This window comes from Bidens hawaiensis, unplaced genomic scaffold (assembly GCF_021521415.1).
Source record: "Bidens hawaiensis isolate Kalapana, Puna unplaced genomic scaffold, B.hawaiensis_p1.1 tig00057288_1, whole genome shotgun sequence".
NCBI lineage: Eukaryota > Viridiplantae > Streptophyta > Magnoliopsida > Asterales > Asteraceae > Bidens > Bidens hawaiensis.
The window spans coordinates 1-19,748 of record NW_027500350.1 but is presented as its reverse complement, the minus strand read 5'-3'; the positions used below and the strand labels follow the sequence as shown (position 1 = coordinate 19,748).

The following is a 19,748-nucleotide window of genomic DNA, read 5'->3' as shown; positions in this document are numbered from 1 at the left end:
CTACACAAAATTACATTAACTCAAAGTTACACCATCTTGACCAATCTAGATTTCTATATTTTGATCTGTATTTGAACCACAAAAAACTAAACACCTTTTCGTTTCTTGTATTTCAAATCCTTCAACAAGCAACTATCATAATTCAATGGAACGCTTCCTTCTCGACCAAACCGAGCTTGATAAATTTGTAAAGATCCAACATATCTCCAACCAGAAACAAATAAACTTGATTACAAAAATATATAAATATATTTTGTTATAATAATAAATAGGAAAAATATATATTACAACACACTAGGCACAAATGTCTTGGCTCTTCTTCTATCTTACTTAACCAACATAAGTGATCCATTCAGGCACAGCCACTTAATCGGGTCGGACCCGAGGTCGAAGATCTTAACGCCAGGTGGTCCAAGTCAGATTATTATTATTATTATTATTATTATTATTATTATTATTCCGTGTCACAAACACCTCTCCTCTGGTATTAAGGTTACCTTGCATCAAATCATCTGCAGCTAATTGATCGCCATCGTTTACAGATCGGATCTTCAATTTTGTCAACCTGAAACCCTAATTAATTCATGCTTCAATTCAGCTCTTGCACTTAACAACGCGATGGTTGTCTGCAAGTGCCGAAAGGTATACTAATTAATTCATTAACTTATTATATGCATTGAATTCGCATAATTAGAGCTGCTTTTAGATCAAACCTAGCTTCAATTGCTGTCAATTTTACATCTTAGATCCAAAACTTGCATACACACACACATATATATATATATACATGTAGGCTAAGTATAAAATAAAAACGCACTTGAGTTGTGAAAACTCTAGAAACCCATTCTCAATCACATGTTTTTAATTAATGTTTAAATCTTGTAGTTCACAATTAAAGTGAATAAAAAATGTAAATATAAATATAACTTTTTCTCTCTCCTGAAAACATATATAAAAATTAGTAAAAAAAATGTTAAAAAATAGTAAAACATTTTTTTTGATGTGTTGATGTTTTGTATTAAATGTTACAACATATATTACATGTAACAAAAAGAAAAAAAAAACGATGTTACATAGGGTTTTCACGGGTTTTCACAACTCAAGTGGGTTTTCATTTTAACCTTACCCTATGTATGTATTCTAGAAGAGTGTGTTCCACTATAAACAGAACAGCGTTGTAGGACTCGTTAGGCGCTCAGCTAGCGATTGATCGGATTGTAATGTTTATTATATGTATATACATTACAGCGTAATCATGTGACATAGTATAGCTTACACATTAACAATAAAGAATAAATATAACAAATCAATGAGAAAACCAAGGTTCAATTGCCTTTCCAAGAAAAAAAAGGTCCGATTTTTCTGAGTTTTACCGACTACCGATTAATGGGTCCAATTAGCTGAACTCACATTGGTGAGGTAGCGTCTTGGCGATAAGTTGTAATGTATATAATAAGTTAATGCAAGACGAGTGTGTGTGTGTGTTCCACTATAAACAGTGTTGTAGGACTCATTAGGTGCTCAGCTAGCGATTAATATTTATATGTATCTTTTTCTAAATTATACACACACAATGATGGTGGTCTGCAAGTGCCGAAAGGTATTCTGATTTCCTATCAAGTTATATACATTGCGCTAGGTTTTATCTAGGCATGCGAATTCACATGGTTAGAGCTGCTTTTAGATCAAACCGAATGTGTATCACGATTGCTATGAATTTCAGATCTTATATCCAACACTTGCATACGTCTATGTATGTATGTATTCTAGAAGAGCGTGTGTTATTTATCCTTGCAAATTGTTTAATCCACTTTAAACAGTATTTTAGAACTCGCTTTGTCGGTCGGTGGGGTAACAACTAGCTATTAATAGGGGATTAATCCGGTTGCAATTTTTATATTTAAATTTTAATAATTACACACACACACACACACTATAATTACATATAAAAGTTCACATAAATACTTCAACTTCACATAGTATAGTTTAAATATAAACATAACAAGTCAATGAGAAAACCAAGGTCCAATTGCCTTTCCAAGAAGAAAAAAGGTCCAAATTTAACCGATTTTTGCGGACTATTGATTAATGTGTCTGATTAGCTGAACTCGCATTCGTGAGGTAGCGTCCTGGCGATAAATTGTAATGTATATAATAAGTTAAAATACAAGAAGGAAAAAAAAAGTCCGATTTTAACATATTTTTACGGATGGGTCCGATTAGCTGAACTCATTGGTGAGGTAGCAGCCTAGCGATCACTGATTAATCGGCGCCTTGAAACGATTATTACTGGGTATGGTGCCATTGTTGTGGTTGTGATTAGAACTTGTTGATTAGAGATTGCGGTGCATAAATTATCAGCGACTTGAAACAATTTTTACAACACTGACTAAAACTTGTTGATTAGAGATTGCCATGCAGAAAATTTTCTATTATTATTATGAATAAGTACTAACCAAAGTGGAGGTGTTACTTACAGGCAACTAAATTGTACTGCTTTGTACACAAAGTCCCTGTTTGTGGAGAATGCATATGTTTTCCAGAGCACCAAATCTGTGTGGTACGTTTGTGATATATCACTGTATAATGATTGCTTTTATCTATCATGCTTGTGGATTTCATGTCAGTTGTTTGAAACTATTGTGTTGATTTTATAGGTTCGTACATACTCGGACTGGGTGATTGATGGAGAGTATGACTGGCCTCCAAAGTGTTGCAAATGTCAAGATGTGCTTGAAGAAAACGGTCAAACGACAAGACTGGGCTGCTTGCGTATGATATTCTGCACTCAGAAACATGCATCATTTATATTAGCTTTAAAAGCTTACTGTTGAATTAACTACTGTGTATCAAATTTTTGTATGTTTTCAGATGCCATTCATACAAGTTGCTTGGTTTCACATATTAAAAGTTATCCTCCTCACACTGCGCCTGCTGGATATGTTTGTCCAGCATGTTCAACTTCGGTAAGGCCTAATTGTATGATTATGCAGTGATTAACCTGTTTATTGGGATTATTTTTATAAAAGAATGATTTGTTTATACTAAATATTTGATCTTTCTTTACAGATATGGCCTCCTAAAAGTATTAAAGATTCTGGGTCTCGTTTACATTCACAGTTGAAGGAAGCAATTGTTCAGGTAATCCAGTTTCAAAGATTTATATGTTTTTCGTTGTTCAAAGTTTGCTGATGTGTTAAACTAGATCCATATTATTGTTGAAATTGCTGTTTAGCTTATGTTGTTGGATGATAATGATATGCAGACTGGAATTGAGAAGAACGTGTTTGGAAACAATCCAGTTTCAATGGCAGCAAGGCCCGAGCCTTCTTCAGTAACGAAAGATGATGTAGGAAATGGTTCTACTAAACCTTTAAGCATAGATATTGTTGAAATAGACGCACCTAATTCAGCAAATCATTTAAGAAGCCCACCTTCTGGTGTCGTAAGTTCTTTTTTTCTAGTTTTTATTACACCCGCATTAGTCGTCTTTCTGACGTTTGAGAGTGAAATGCAGCCTGGTGCTATGACAAGAAAGAGTGCACAACAAGCTGAAAGGCAAAGTTCTGAGGTTTCGTATTATGCAGATGACGAAGATGCTAACCGCAAGAAGTACTCCAGGCGAGGTGAGTAAATAAATAGGAAAATAACATTATCACAGTGAATAGATAAAATGAAGAATAACGATTGATTGGCAGGAAGTTTTCGCAATCAGTTTTTGAGGAGATTGGTACCATTCTGGTCAAGTGCATTGCCGACTTTACCAGTTACTGCACCAGCTAGAAAAGACGCAAACGCAGATGACACCCATAGGCCCCACCATAGACCTTCAAGGATGGATCCTAGAAAGATACTTCTTGTCATTGCAATCATGTAAGATTTTCCTGATGATCATTTTTTTTGGTTTTATTTTCTGAACATATAATGAATATATGTATGAATTTGGTTGGATGCAGGGCGTGTTTAGCAACGATGGGTATTCTGTATTACAGAATTGCACAACGCGGTTTTGGGGAAGAAGCGGGTCAAGAAGTGGAGCAGTGATCGATTATAGATGATTTGGATTGCAGATTATGTTTACTTTTGGACATCCGTCCTTTGTTTAAATTGATATGGTTTGCGGTTATAATTGTTTTTGTTACTTTATTACGCCCGACTTTCTCCAAAATATTTCTGATGTTGCATATGATAGCCGGCTCAGATTTATCTTTTTTAGTTTTTGCACTTAAAAGGGTAAATGAACACATCTTTGTTTCATTTACGTTCGTTTATTAAATAAACAAGCGAACATGAACAAAAATCTTTGTTTATTGATTAAACCATGAACACATGTCTTGTTCCTTTATTTACGTTAACGTAAGTTTGTCTGTTCATTTGACCTACTTGGGCTGTTTCAAGTGTTGGCTTGGGTTTTTAGTATAAACGTTTTTAAGCGAAAAACGCTTTAAAACGTTCTTGCACTGCAAATAGTAATTGATTTTATGTTTGTAATATACCGAATTAAGCAAATGGTTGGTCTTATGTTTATAATATACTGAATTACATATACACCAACAAATATGCTATATATGAAAGTTTTGTCAACCTTGTAACGTTTATACTATTAGGCAAGATTTTTTAAGATCCCAACAATCAAGATTTTTGCTTCGACGATTAGAGTGTCGTTGGACAAGAAGCCCTTCTTGTAGTCATGAAGATCATTTAACAGCATAAAGCACGGAAATCCCCATCCATCAGCCGTCTTGCAGAACCAGTGGTCAGCTTCTGCAAAATCATATCATGCATGTTTTAACACAACCATTAAGAGGTCCAAAAATGCATATATATCATGTCTACAAACTTTAAGCACCTTCACTTTTGTGGTCACCGACATTCTGGTTTTTTACCCGAATCCTAAACTTTGCATACACTTTCCAGTTGTCCGATTGTGAACTAGAAACAACATCATGAGGTCTTAGAAAGACTGAAAGATTTGTGTTTTTTCCTGTTTTGAATCCCTTAGGATACAACGATAATTTCCTGCATTATGTTATACGTATCATTATTCGATTTAGCCAGACACTATTGATGCTCAAAAAACGATCGCAAACAAATGAACATACCATTTCACTTTTCCAACTTTAAAATCTTCTGAATACAACGGTTCATCTTTCAAGATCGAAAACTTAGAAATCGTCCAAACGTGAGTATTCATAGTCGCTGGAGGCTTCATCATCGACAGACACTGATCTTTTTGTGTATATTTCGGGACAACGAAAACCTCTGCTCCAAACTCACATGAATCCCCAAAAAGATAACCATTTTCAGGTTCCTTAAACGACTCCAATGATATGAGTTTGCGAAATCCCCACCTGGTTTTCTTCTCGTGAAACCTTGTACGTTTTCCGTCACCACCTAGTACATGAACACATTACAAAAATCGTTACTCGTTGAATGAAACAACATTGTTGGTTGTAAAAGAGTAAAGCTGCATGTTTGTACCTTGTATAGTTAGATAGTTATGTCGTATATGATCGTATATCAAGATCTTGAAGTAGACGTGAACCTCCCATTCTTTTTCGAGGTTCTTGGTGTCGCATATGACTAGATAAACGGATATGTGATCGTTAACGAATTCTTTCGTGCTTCCATTCGGATACACTTCTAGTTTCCTTGAAAGTTAATAAACTATTATTTTTCTGTAATTATATACACATAAAAATTGTCACATTGAATACAAGGGTTGTGTTAAACGTACCATTTGTAACCGCTGGCTTCAAAAACATCAGATTCGTATTTTTCTATCCCGGCTTCACACAAAAGGGAGAATGTCTCAATCTTCAACTTGTAATGTGCAGGTTCATTATTTCCACTAGATATCGATACACCTACGATTAAACGTTTATTAACCACCAAAAACCGTTAAAAATGTGCAATTAACATAACCAAAATAAATTAAAATCTTAGTTACTTCTTGAAAGTGCCATTGTCTCATGAGCTTCCATATCTTTCTTCCTACATATTTGATTCCTATACAATTTTTCAACAAGATCAATAAACGCTTTATCAACATTCATGGCTCGCAGAGCAGACGTCTCAACGAAACACAAAGACTCTTTCTCAGCAAACGATTTCCCAACCTCGGTTGAAACCATAACCGAATGCCTAGCATCTGACTTATTCCCAACCAACATCACAACCATGTTTGGGTCCGCATGGTTTCTTAAATCGGCTAACCATTTCTGTGTGCTTACAAATGTAATGTGTCTAGTAACATCGTACACGAGGAGTGCACCTGTTGCAGCGCGGTAGTAGGCATCCGTGATGGCTCGAACCTTATTAGACACAATGTAGTTAGCAGAATGACAAAAGTAGCTATACGTAACTAGATATATTTATGATATAATCGATAAAAGATCACTAATGCCACGTTTCACGTCTATATTTCTTCTCACCATCTTTTTTCCCGATTCTCTCTCTTATTAAATACTAATTATACTAACAATATACATTTACTTTAAATTGGCTCTTATTTTGATAAACTTTGAAATCTAATCTTGTAACTTCTGTTTTCCAATCAATATCTTTTTTTAACGACCAACAAAAAAACAACTTTTATTAACCACAAAACTCTGTAGCAAGATACCAACCAACCAGGTACAATTCACCCGATGATATTTACATGACAAAACAAACCAAGAACCTTACACATTAAAACCCCGCCACTTCTCCACGCTATTAAAAATATCTTCTTATTTCCATGTCATTCTTAATGCAAATCAAATAGTAAACGAACGACAATTTAATTAATTAATAGTAAATAATGTATTTTCAAAACCCAATTATATATTAATTTTTACATATTTTTGACTAGTTTTTGTTAAAATCATTAATACATGTAGTGCATTTTTTCACCTATAAGATGTAATTAAGATTTAAAAATTTTATGTATTGATATTGATATTGATATTTTTCATCTCGTGTAGCATATGGATTCTAAGCTAGTTATCAACATACAAAACACATTTACACATCCGTTACACACGAGTTTTAAGTTCCAACTTCCAACTAACCTTTGTGTGACCCGAAGTGTCCCAAATTTGAACCGTGATCAACTTGCCATCGATGGTGAGAGTCTTGGTGATGAACTCAACTCCAATGGTGGAGTTGAACTCGAGGGTGAACTTGTTTTGACAAAATCGTGAGAGTAAGTTGGTTTTGCCGACGCAAGAGTCACCGATCATAATGATTTTGAAGAAATGTGCATGGCTGTTGTCGTCTTCTCGGCGGCTTGTGCTCATGGTTGATTAGAAATGAATCAAGTTAGGTTTTGGGATGCTTGATTAGGTGGTAATGAAATGAACACATGATTGGTTTCTTGTTTTGCATAGAAATAAAGGTAAGGACATGATGAAAAACAAAATACATAGAAAGGAACGATAGATGATAAACTTAAAAAAGAGAGTCCATTCAAATCACTAGTAAACATATAATATTTACGTTAATCAATAGTTTCAATAGGTGTTTTAATATTTAAAAAACTTATAAAGCCATAAAGGTTAAAATCTATTTATAAATTATGATTAACGGTTACAATTTAGTATATTTGTATTGCTATAAGTTCTAAAACATAAGCCGTTTAAATTGAGGGTATGAATTGGTAATCTCAGTCTTATATTTGATTGTAAAACCATATTTTATGTTCGACCCTTAATACATACATATCAAGTATTTATTGGGAAATTTTACGACAGGTGCTGCGCATATCCACGTAATTTGTTTTTTAAATATTTATTTTGGCATTTCCTAAGTACTTATATTTCTTTACGTTAAAAGTTTTATATAGTTTTATGTTTTTAACAACCACAATAAATTTGAATATGATAAACTAAATTCGTTTTTCAAAATCACCATAAACTGTTTATAATTATCGAAATATGTAAACTTTATGATAATATAAATCTCAAAACGCAATTTCATACTTCGTAGGTTACGTATCCATATGTATTAAGGTCAACATCTTTTAACCAACTTATTTGAATCGGTTAATTTGTTATGATTTATTAAATCGTCAGATTAGATATAACTTAAATATAGTTTTTATAACCAATTTCATACTTCGTAACTTATTTACATATTAATGTGGATTAGCGCAATTCCATTGTCAGATGCAAATTGAATGTCAGTTTCTTTTACTTGCATAGATTAGATATAAGTTAAATACAGTTTTAAGCAAAGAGTAAAATTAAAATATTATTTCTTTATACACATAAAGTCTTTATAATATTTCTTCTTAAAGAAGAAACCTGGTATATATGTTTCTTCATGAAGAATAAACAAAGCATATGAATGATAAACAAAAAGGACACTAAAGGTCCAAATATTTTATACAAAGAAATAATCATCAAGTTAAAAGGTTATGTAAGTAGACTAAAGGTCTAAAGCTAGATCGTTGATCTAGTTATTTACAAAAGGTTATTCTCGTACTATACATCCGAGGTAACGTTCAAGCATAAATCAGTGAGACACACTGATCATAACAAAGGTGAATACGCTCAAACTTTTATAACTCTTTAATCGAGTCATTAACAATTTACATGGGATTATGTAGCCCTAAAACTTAATAAACAAAGGTAATCGTTGGCCCTCAGACTATCGTATACGTTTGTCTGGATCCTTACATATATGGTCAGTCGGTGGGCACACCGCACCACGCTTGGTCATTGCCACGTTGGGCCGGATGTAAGTAATATTCGAGTGAGGAATGGTCTTGTGTATATTAGTACTCAAGCGTTGCTATGTTTGCTGAGCAGTTTCAAGTTGAGCTTGAGTTTATAGTAGTTATGCTGAATTTCAAACTTGGTTATTCTTTTTGCCATGACGGGCCGGGGCATAAGATACCCATTGTCACACCCTGACTTAGGGCCTGGGTGCGATGTCCCAGGTTGGTATCTGGTTTTGTAAATTTATCAGAGTAGCGGGATTATTTTAGCGGAAGTCTTATAGACTAAAATATTAATTTACATTATTAAAATTATTCGGGAATAAAATACTCGAGTTTTCAGTTTACAAAACAGTGTTATATTATTTATTACAAGGATTTTATAATATCAAAAATAGAGCCATCTTGAGCAATCTTCTAATGACTCCAATCCTTGTACATCTTTTATCATCACCTAGTTACCTGCATAGGTGGGAAAAACAAGTCAGCTATACGCTGGTGAAACGTTGACTCGATAAAACAGTTTATAATAGTCGTTAAATACAATCAAAGTTTTCTGTTCACAAACTCAGCAGGAATGCCTGTCATTCCCGGGATTTGTACCATTGCCCTACACACACAATTCAAAGGTTCCCCGAGTACATAGCCCCTGTTCGGAGACAACCTTCCCCTAGGCTATGCAACATGTTGGAGAACTGGTTATGACTGACTTGGTTTTGTATGCCAATTATCAGTTATGTTTGGATCCAGACACATGTGTATTCGGTCTGAGTTGCTTTTTATTATCTATTTTGTATTATAACAATTTTAGAGACAAGTAATCTCATGCAAACATTTATTAGACTCTTTGCAATAAACAACCTGTCTATCCAAGAGTAAAATCAGTTCAGACCATAAAAAGTTAGCGTGTTCACCTTGTATTATCAGTTGGTGATATCAGAATCCTTATCTTCGGTATGCTGTTAACCTATATATCATAATAGGTATGCATAAGTACCTAGTTGGTAATATTCAGTAGACTTTAAGGCTGTTTCAGTTCAGCAGACTCTTAGGCCTGACCTAACCTTAGTATAGTTATAGTCGTTTTATGAAAATACTTTGTATTTACATATGACATTTGGAATAGCACGCTTTGGCCTAATAAAGGATATTACGTTGGCAAACTTCTCCAAGTAAGTAAACGGGTCCCGCGGTTGATTGGGATGTATACGAATTACTTACCTTAGGCAAGAAGAGTCTACTAATGATACCCCCTTCCAGTTACTACGTGCTCGTTAAAATATAGTTTTGATAACATTACTTCACATGGAAGTAACGTCTCTTCTTTGTAAAACATTATTTGGAAAACATTTACAGTTTAACGACTATACCCTTAACTAGGTTCTAATAACTATATAGTAAAGTAACTTAACCTTAATCCTACCTTAGTCGGCTAGTTGGAAGTAAGAACAGAGAAAAATCGGCAGCAGTTCAGCTCGTGATTCACTTAGCAGCTCAACAGATCGTTTGGCAGAGCCTCGGCACTTCGTTTCTTCACGGAATTGGACCCTCGGAACCTTGGAACACCCTAGCACGCTTCCCTAGGCTAACTATGTGTGCCAGCATCTTCGCGTCGACACGTAACCGGATAACATTGAAATGTATGCCAGCATCTTCGCGTCGCGCGAAGTTGCTCAGCCTTCATCTTCGCGCCACACGAAGATGCATGAAAAACAAAATTTTTCATTTTCAGTCCCTATATTTCTAGATTTGGCATTTTTAGTCATTTAACTTTCAGATTTTTTTCATTTTTGGCCCAAAATTAGATGGGGTATTTTCACGGTGTTACACCCGTAGAGAACAATTAACTATACAAATTATTTTAGTGTCAACGTGTTCACGAGCATATGTTGTGGATGTATTTTATAAACTGTTTTACAAGTAATCAGGAATAGATGATAGGAGACAATGTTTAGTCATTAGAGGATTTGATGGCTCAGATGAAGTTTTTATTATTAAAATAATGTAAATTGCGGTTTTATAAGTCAAACACTTTGTACTACTCATTGGGTGTTTAATTCCTGACTTTTGGAATATATTAGTATCTTAATCAAAGGCATTCGTTTTACAACCTTAAACTCTGATATATTTACAAAACATGTACCAACTATTGGTCACACTCTTAGCCCTAAGTTAGGGTGTGAGAACCAATCTCTTCTTTTTCTTCAAGAAGGTCTTGAAGTCTTGCTTTCACCTCGGAAAAGATGTGGCACAATCCATCTTCCGTATCATCATTGCCTTTTTCATTTTCAACTATCTTTCCATCTCATATCTCTCATGTGCGGCCATCTAAGTTTTGTATTTAAGCTCATACTGTAACACCGTGAAAATATCATATCTAATTTTGAGCTATAAATGTACATTCTGAAAGATAAATGATCAAAAATGAAAATTCTGGTTTTCATAATTCTTCGCACGACGCGAAGCTGGAACTAAAACTACTTCGCGCTACGTGAAGTAGCTGGCACTGAAATCGAGGAAGAAAGAGTTTCGCGCTATGCGAATGAGTACTTCGCGCTACGCGAAACCTCGTTAAGTAATCTGGTACACGTGTCCAACTACGTGTCAACACGTGGCACGTTCTAGTAAGCTACGTGGCCTGACATGTCAGACCACAGCTTCGCGCGACGCGAACTGCAGGATATGTCCTTCGCGCGTTGCGAATGATCTTAAAATCGACTATAAATAGGGCAGCTACGAGTTTGAACCATCTCATCCCAAAACACCTTCTAAAACACATACTTAGTCTAGAAGTTCGAGGCCGAGAGTTTTCGGACGTTCCGACGGCTTATTTTCGCGAAGTTTACACTATAAACAAGGTTTCGAAGCCCTGTTAACTACCTGCTGCCTTATTAAGAGAAGCACTACCGACGAGTTGCTGATCTTTTATTGTTCTTATTCTCGAGTAGTCGCATAAGGTAGGAATTATGCTTTAGTTACTTTATTACATAGTTATTTAGAACCTAGTTAAGAGTATAGTCGTTAAACGTAACCAATTTTCCAAATAATGATTAACGACATTACTTTCACAAGAAGTAATGTCATCAGAACTATATATTTTCATGGGCATGTAGTAACTGGAAGGGAGATATTATTAGTAGACTTTTCTTGCCTAAGGTAAATAATTCGTACATATCTCAATCAACCGCGGGACTCGTTTACTTACCGGGAGAAGTTTGCCAATGTGATAGAAACTATTAGGCCAAAACATGCTATACCAAACGTCATGTGTAAATATAATTATACTTTCATAAACAACCATAACGTTATCAAGGTTAGATCAGACTTAAAGTCTGCTGATCAGACTTAAGGTATGCTGAGTTAAATCAGACTTAAAGTCTGCTGACTAATCAAGGCATACCATCAAGGTACTTATGCAAACCTATTACAAAATAGGATAATAGCATACTGAAAGGAAAGGTTCTGAACGACACCGAACTGACAACAACAGGTGAATACGTTAAACCTTTTACCGACTGAACTGATTTTTACTCTTGTAGTAAATAGGTTGTTTATTGCAAAGAGTCTGATAAATGCACGAGATTACTTATCTCTAAAATCGTTACAATACAAAATAGATAATTAAAAGCAACTCAGACCGAATACACATGTGTCTGGATCCATACTTAACTGACCATTTGGCATACAAAACCAAGTCAGTCATAACCAAGGGAAGAATGTCTCCGAATAGGGGCTATGTAATTCGGGGAACCTTTGAATTGTGTGTGTAGGGCAGTGGTACAAATCCCAGGAATGACAAACGTTCCTGCTGAGATAGTGAAACAGAAAACTATGTAGTATTTAACGACCGTTATAAATTATTTATCGAATCAACGTTTCACCAGCATATAGCTGACGTGTTTTTTCAACCCTTGCAGGTAATTAAGTGCTGATATCAATAGACAAGGATTAGGAGTAATGAAGATAGAAGATCGCTCAAGATGGCTCAATTTTGAATTTAAATCCTTGTAATAATAATACAACAGTATATTTTGTAACAGAAAACTCGGGTATTTAATTTCCGAGTAATTTTACAATGTAAATTAATATTTTATATAAATAAAAGACTTCCGCTAAAATGAACCAGTTACTCTGATATATTTACGAAATAGGTACCAACCCGGGTAGTCACGCTTCTAGGCCCTGGGTCGAGGTGTAACACATACTTCGCTTCTTGAATCACATGTAGCATATGAATTCTATGATCCGTAATTTTTATCAACGCATTACTGTTGTTAATGTGGACCCTCAACCTCTGTAAATTGATCATTATGAGTTCTTGCTCCATTTTTACCTGTAAATTAAATTAATGTAACAACCAGTGAGAGATAATTCTTAAAACTAATCTAAATTTAGGAAATAGTTAATGAAACTATCACCTTCAAACGATTTCCAGAGTTTTGGAAATTAATTAATGGTGGGTTTTGGGGAATGCTATAGCAGTGGGTGGGAGAATGAGGAAGATGATTTATTTTATTTGGTTGAGGGTAAAGATGAATAATTGGTGTTTATATTTTATATAGTGAGGCTATGCAGTTTGTTAATTACGAGTCGATCGAGTCGATTTAACGTACATGCATTACTTTCATTTCTTTTAAAAGATTGAGAAGTGAAAAGGATGTGTTGCCAGATAAGGATTCCGCAAGAGGTTATGAAGATATAGATGTTGTGTAACTTGAATTCGAAAAAACACATTCGAAAGTTGTCTTATGTGCAAACGTATTGCCCTTGGCCATGCGTGATGCCTCATAGTTTATTGGTCATCCAAGCTAACATGTGAAGCTTAGTAGAAGAGATTTATGCCCAACTAATCCTAATCTAGCAAATACGATCCTTCCTGGTCCAAGTTCACCACTAGACTTTCTTATTTACATCTTTAGTGATAAGGGAATTAGGGCTGCCACCACTCATTGGATTATGTGTTCTTCATTTTGTTCTGGGGTCATTTGGTTATTTCCACTAGTGTTGTTACTCGGGTCTATTCCAGGCGGCATGATCTTTCTTCTGGTAAAAAAAAGGCATGTTAGCAGTACCTTTTTAAGCAGTATCAGGTTAAGAAAAGTTATCTGCAGGTATGTAAACATGTTTTAGTGCGGATTCACATAGTGTAGAGGTATTTCTGTCCTAGCAAACAGGATCCATAATTAACTTAGTGCAGATACATAGAATAGAATACAGAGCAAACAAGGATCCATGATTAACTTGGTGCGGATTCACAGATTGCGGAGCAAACGGGATCCATGGTTAAGTTAATGCGGATTCACAGAATGCGGAGCAAACAAGATCCATGGTTAAGTTAATGCAGATTCACATAATGTAGAGAAAACGGGATCCATGGTTAAGTTAACGTGGATTCATTGAATGTGGAGGTATTTCCATCATAGCAAACGGGATCTATGATTAAGTTAAAATGTTGTTAACTTGCTTAGCAATTATAATGAAGAAAGTAAAGAGAGCTTAAAGAAAATAGAGGAATAAGAACAAGACGGAGATGAGTGTTCTCACCCTTGAAGATTTTTAGAAAGAAAAGGTAGTAATTTGGGGGGTTTTGTTGCATAGAATAATCATTGTGGCTTGGGATCAACTAGAACATCTTCAATATTTAGCCACAGTTGCATCAAAATAGGACTTTAAGGGCTTGATTTGTTAAAAGAAATAAAGTTTTGGTGAAGAATGTAGAGAGAGAGAGAGAGAGAGAGAGGTAGGTAGAAATGGATGGAAAAAGTGTGGGATGGTGATGCGTATTTATAGGGAGATGGTGGAGAGAATGATTGGTCGATGGGGGAGGTGGCTAATGGTTTTGTTTAAACCATGGAGTATTGATTACTAATCGTTGCCTGCAAGACCAAGTCAAGGGTGAAAGGATAATAATAATAGTTAATTACGATGATTACTAAGGTACCTATCTGTTTGTGATCCTGATGCACTGCGAGAATTCTCTTAAAGATTCTGCCTGCCAGGATCCTTGGATTTTTTACCCACAACACTAACCCCCTATTTATTGTGATCATATTCGATTGTTATAAACCCCGTGATATCATATACCTTTGGAACTCCTAATGTCTTTGAAACATCGACTCGTTTGGCTGCCCGTTCATTTGTATTATGATCTATGATTATTCGGCTTTGTTATATTGAATTAGATTTGCTTCACATGCGATATGAATTTCATGAATTGAACTCATTTTCAGATGTTCTAGTATTAAGATATGATTAAGTATTTACTTTGACGTTGTATGAGTGTGCTTGAGATATATCGTTGCAGTGCCATTTAACTTGTGGGGATGTCAATGGCGTGGCACCAGCCGCGACAATGAGCCTAAATCACGACGTCTCGTAAGGGCTTACAACAATGGATATGATTTTGATGAAGCATTTACAAGCACACTCTAACTTTTTCAATATGATCCTTCTTTTGTATCAGATTTTGGATGTAGTTGCTATCAAACCTATCAGACATCACGAAATCCAGTGGTGCAGGATTTTGGTTACCACCGATAACGCAATCAAGTCTGAGGTTGCTGATAAATGCTTCATCAATATCGAATCCATTATTGTATATCCTGTCTTAAGAGAAGAGGCATCGAGCTTATCCAACAATGTGAGCTCCTGATAGTGCCATCATATATCGGGAGCTAAGCTTGCTATCATTAAAGATGTAAACAAGAAAGTCTAGTGGAGAATCTAGACCAAGAAGAACTATATATGCTAGATCAAGATTAGTTGTCTGAATCTCTTCTACCAAGCTTAATAGACCACCATGGATCATCAATCAACTCCGAGACATCACGCATGGCTACGACCAATGTGCTTGCACAAGCACTAGAGACAACTCAATGACATATTTTTCAAGTTCAAGTTTCGCAAACCTCTTACGAAATTCTTATATAGCAATGCATCCTTTTCACTTCCAATCAAACAACTACTCTTTAGAATGATTGATGTATCACAACTCTCTTAAGCACTAAACAAACTAAAATTGATAGTCATTTTACCCGAGAAAATCTTGTAAATGAAAAAAAATCTCAACTCCTCATGTTAAAAACGGGAGTTAGCTACCTAAGCAAACTTTTTATTTACATAATTAGCTTGAGCTTGAAAAACAACTCATAAACCAAGCTTGAAGTTTAAAGATAGATCTTTAATTAAGCCGACTTAGAGCCGAAACTAGGTCTGTTTAAAAAGCTCGTGGCTAGTGACTCGCTCGATAAAAGCTCGAATAAAACTAGTTAAAAAAACTTAATTTGAAACAACCCGAGTTGATTTGACTCATTTTTGTATCCGAGCCAAACTCGTCCTAAGCTCGACTCGGGTCATGGCTCGATCTGTGTAACTTAAAAATTAAGCTCAAACCTAACTAACCTGCCTCATTTAATTTCGAGCTCGAGCTTAAACCCATCATAACTTGACTCGTGAACAGCCCATAGCTGAAACCCTCTTAAGGTAAACAAGCCAAACTCGAGCCCTCACCATGGCCTAAATAGAAACATAAAAACTTGAGTGTCAATACTTAACTTCCGTCGTCGTCGTCGTTCATCATAAACCCTAATTTATTTAACGAACAGAACAGACCGATGACGACGTCGTATCGATCTGTGTTCGATGCAGGCTTTATAAGAGCAGAATTCGATCAATCTGGAATCAATACTCAATTCATTCCTTCAATTTGGAAGTAATATTAATATCTATCTCTCTGTTTCGATTCCGTTTGTTCAGTTAGTTAGTTAGTTAGTTAGATAGTTACTTCTGTTTCGATTCTGTTACGATTCCGTTTGTTGAGTTAGTTACTTCTGTTTCGATTCCGTTTGTTGAGTTAGTTACTTCTGTTTCGATTACGTTTGTTGAGTTAATTACTTACTTACTTAGTTACTTCTGTTTCGATTCCGTTCGTTGAGTTAATTAGTCAGTTGGTTACTTCTGTTTCGATTCCGTTTGTTGAGTTAATTAGTTAGTTAGTTACTTACTTCTGTTACGATTTCATTTGTTGAGTTAATTAGTTAGTTAGTTATTTGCTTCTGTTTCGATTTCGCTACGATTCCGTATGTTGAGTTAGTTACTTATATTTGCTTGCAGGTATGTGATACAGAACCCTAATTGTGAATGGAGAGACGTTCCATCATTGCCTGCAGCAGCTTACTCGTTGCTTTCATCCAAATTCAAACCCTGCACTTCTGCTGTTGAGTCCGTCGCTGATTCGGCTGATCAAGTTACCACCAAACTCCTCATTAAGTTGCAGGTATTAATATTCTAATAACACATTAGATTTTGATGTTACATATAGTGATGTAAACGTTGTGAGTCACTTGAGCTCGGACAGTTAAAAGCCCGAGCCTCAAATAAAGCTCGTGTAGTTATCGAGCCCAAGCTTGAGCCTTGTAGAAAAAGCTCATTTAGGTTCGTCGGCCTTGTTTTGTTTAATGGTTTTATCTCTTTTGAACTTCTATATTATTAGTTTTACACTGCACCAGTTGAGCTAGAGCCGAGCCGAACGAAGGCTCGTTTAAGTTTTTTTTCTTCAAAATATATAAAAATAATTAAAAATGTGTATAAATTAATTAATAAATAATAAACGGAACAAGGCTAGTTGAGCTCGGATCGATATTAAGCAAGAAACAAGCGAGCGTTTTGAGCCCGAGCCTCAAATAAAGCTCATGTTGTTATCGAGCCCAAAAGCTTGAAGCTCGTTTGGGCTCATCAAGCGTTGTGCTTTTTTAAGTTTGACCTCTTTTGAACTTCTATGTTGTTAATTTTGCACTGCACTAGTCAAGCTTGAGCTGAGCTTTGGCGTCTCGTTTAAGGCACTGCACAAGCTTGAGCGGAGCTATGGCTCGTTTAAGGTTTTTATCAAAATAAATACAAATAATTAAAAACACATATAAAATAATTTATAAATAATAAACGAGCCAAGCCGAACTTGAAAAAACAACTCACTAGCCGAGCTTGATCTTTAGAAAAAGAGCTTGAAATGAGCCAAGCTCGAGTCTGGTAAGTCAAAAGAAGAGCTTGGCTCGTTTACATCCCTACTTCTTTGTTATTAATGTTACTCTGCGCCAGTCAAGTTAGAGCCGAGCTTTGGCTCGTTTAAGGTACTAGACGAGCTGGAGCTCGAGCCAAGCTTAGGCTCGATTAAGGTTTTTCTCCAAATATATAAATATAATTAAAAACATATATAAATTAATTAATAAATTATAAACGAGCCGAGCCCGAACTTGAAAAAACATCAAAGATTGAGGCTCGACTCGTTTACGCCCCTAGTTACAAATGCAAATTGACACCAAAGATTTAGACTATTTCTAGTACCTGTTATGGATTCCAAATTACTTGTTAATCTGGTTTGATTTCATGCCAGAATGGAGCATCTGTAGAAACCGTGATTATGAGATATGATTCCAGTTTAGGGAAATATGGAGGCAATCCTCGATCAGGTGGCCCAAGGTCAACCTTATGCATATCTTCACAGGTGTGAATATGATTATCATCAACAATTATTATAAGTTTTAACGACAATGCTTATATGTTATTTTGTAAATTGGATATAGGTTGGTTGTAAAATGGGCTGCAAGTTCTGTGCAACGGGAACAATGGGATTCAAAAGCAACCTCTCAACTGGAGAGATTGTAGAACAGTTGGTGCATGCTTCCCGTATATCACCCATACGCAATATTGTTTTCATGGTAATATTATATATTTAGTTACAACTTCGTAAACATTTATATTATCTTGATATTATCATCGTCTTGTTGGTAGGGTATGGGAGAGCCATTAAACAACTATACTGCATTGGTAGAAGCTATAAGAGTAATGACATCATATCCGTTTCAAATTTCACCGAGAAAAATAACCGTGTCAACGGTATTCTCCACTCATCTCTTTTTATTGACATTTCTTGATATAAATATAAAGATTTGTATGATTTTTTGTAGGTTGGTATAATTCATGCAATAAACAAATTCCATGATGATTTACCAAATTTAAACCTAGCGGTGTCTCTTCATGCACCGGTTCAAGACATTCGTTGTCAAATAATGCCTGCAGCGCGTGCTTTTCCTTTAGGAAAACTTATGGATGCTCTTGCAGCGTATCAAAAGAAAAGGTAATATTTTTATAAATAGAACTTGTGATAGTTGATCACTAAAACTTATGTTTATTGTTTTCAGTCAGCAAAAGATTTTTATCGAGTACATAATGCTTGATGGTGTGAATGATGATGAACAACATGCACACCAACTTGGCAAACTACTCGAGTCATTTGAAGTGGTGAGTCAATTCGTAATATTTAGTTATGATGTGAATACACAAATATATTTATTTATTTCTATATTGTTTGTAGGTTGTAAATCTGATACCTTTTAATCCGATTGGTACACTAAGTCAATTTGGTACAAGCGAAGATGACAAAGTTACTAAATTCCAAAGGATTCTTAGAAATACGCATAATATACGAACGACTGTTAGAAAGCAAATGGGCCAAGATATAAGCGGGGCATGTGGACAACTAGTGATTGATTTATCAAACAAGAAATCTGCTTCGTTAACAGATATTGAAGATATTCGTCGTTAATTAGGTCTATCGGTTGATATTCTGTATACGTTCTGATTGTGTTTTTGATTTTTGAAGATCAATGTTTTCTTATTAGCTCACCTTGTCTTGATTTTAGTCATATCGTAGATTATACGTTTAAGCTAAGTTAAGATTCATTGCCGTTTGTGATCCTGACATTAACGAGCCGAGCCTTATATAGCCCAAGCCGAGCCTCAAATGAAGCTTGTTTAGTTATCGAACTCGAGCCTTGTATGAGAAGAACGTTTACTCGTTTAGGATCATCAAGGCTAGTGTATTTAAGTTTCAACTCTTTTGGATTTCTATGTATTAAGTTCGCATTGCATAACCGAGGCTCATTTAATCTACTGCACATGAACTCGAGACAAGCTTATGCTCGTTTAATAAGGGTTTTCTCAAAATATTAAAAATAATTATAAATGTATGTAAATCAATATAATAAACAAG

General features: G+C 35.3%; 3 protein-coding genes across 4 annotated transcripts; 2 read left to right on the top strand and 1 right to left on the bottom strand.

Annotated features, from left to right (window-relative positions):
• The first annotated feature begins 605 nt into the window (after positions 1-605).
• On the top strand, positions 606-4,189 carry LOC143601863 (uncharacterized). 2 transcript variants are annotated; one of them, XM_077079154.1, is made up of 9 exons: positions 606-642; positions 2,480-2,560; positions 2,658-2,772; positions 2,872-2,966; positions 3,070-3,141; positions 3,266-3,445; positions 3,518-3,626; positions 3,699-3,873; positions 3,957-4,189. In XM_077079154.1, the coding sequence occupies exons 1-9, from the start codon at positions 619-621 to the stop codon at positions 4,042-4,044; spliced, it is 939 nt and encodes a 312-aa protein (XP_076935269.1). In that variant the 5' UTR covers positions 606-618; the 3' UTR covers positions 4,045-4,189. The 2 variants fall into 2 exon arrangements, with proteins under 2 accessions (XP_076935269.1, XP_076935268.1); XM_077079153.1 differs by lacking the exon at positions 606-642 and adding an exon at positions 1,577-1,600.
• Positions 4,190-4,595: 406 nt separating this feature from the next.
• On the bottom strand, positions 4,596-7,280 carry LOC143601860 (uncharacterized). The gene is made up of 7 exons (XM_077079151.1): positions 7,053-7,280; positions 5,951-6,314; positions 5,738-5,867; positions 5,482-5,651; positions 5,103-5,394; positions 4,850-5,019; positions 4,596-4,764 (listed from the first exon to the last, which is right to left on the bottom strand). Exons 1-7 carry the CDS (start codon positions 7,278-7,280, stop codon positions 4,604-4,606), a joined length of 1,515 nt encoding a protein of 504 aa, XP_076935266.1. The 3' UTR covers positions 4,596-4,603.
• Positions 7,281-16,267: 8,987 nt separating this feature from the next.
• On the top strand, positions 16,268-19,395 carry LOC143601861 (uncharacterized). Its single transcript, XM_077079152.1, has 8 exons — positions 16,268-16,412; positions 16,814-16,976; positions 18,090-18,200; positions 18,280-18,414; positions 18,488-18,592; positions 18,664-18,833; positions 18,898-18,997; positions 19,071-19,395. The coding sequence occupies exons 1-8, from the start codon at positions 16,315-16,317 to the stop codon at positions 19,299-19,301; spliced, it is 1,113 nt and encodes a 370-aa protein (XP_076935267.1). The 5' UTR covers positions 16,268-16,314; the 3' UTR covers positions 19,302-19,395.
• Positions 19,396-19,748: the final 353 nt, after the last annotated feature.

Coding starts and splice junctions, on each gene's coding strand:
- LOC143601863 (XM_077079154.1), top strand. CDS start 619: ATGGTTGTCTGCAAGTGCCGAAAG. Junction 3,142..3,265: donor TGAAGGAAGCAATTGTTCAG/GTAATCCAGTTT, acceptor AATGATATGCAG/ACTGGAATTGAGAAGAACGT. Junction 3,627..3,698: donor CAAGAAGTACTCCAGGCGAG/GTGAGTAAATAA, acceptor ATTGATTGGCAG/GAAGTTTTCGCAATCAGTTT.
- LOC143601860 (XM_077079151.1), bottom strand. CDS start 7,280: ATGAGCACAAGCCGCCGAGAAGACGACAACAGCCATGCACATTTCTTC. Junction 5,868..5,950: donor GACAATGGCACTTTCAAGAA/GTAACTAAGATT, acceptor GTTTAATCGTAG/GTGTATCGATATCTAGTGGA. Junction 5,652..5,737: donor GAAGCCAGCGGTTACAAATG/GTACGTTTAACA, acceptor TTAACTTTCAAG/GAAACTAGAAGTGTATCCGA.
- LOC143601861 (XM_077079152.1), top strand. CDS start 16,315: ATGACGACGTCGTATCGATCTGTGTTCGATGCAGGCTTTATAAGAGCA. Junction 18,201..18,279: donor CCTTATGCATATCTTCACAG/GTGTGAATATGA, acceptor AATTGGATATAG/GTTGGTTGTAAAATGGGCTG. Junction 18,834..18,897: donor GCAGCGTATCAAAAGAAAAG/GTAATATTTTTA, acceptor TATTGTTTTCAG/TCAGCAAAAGATTTTTATCG.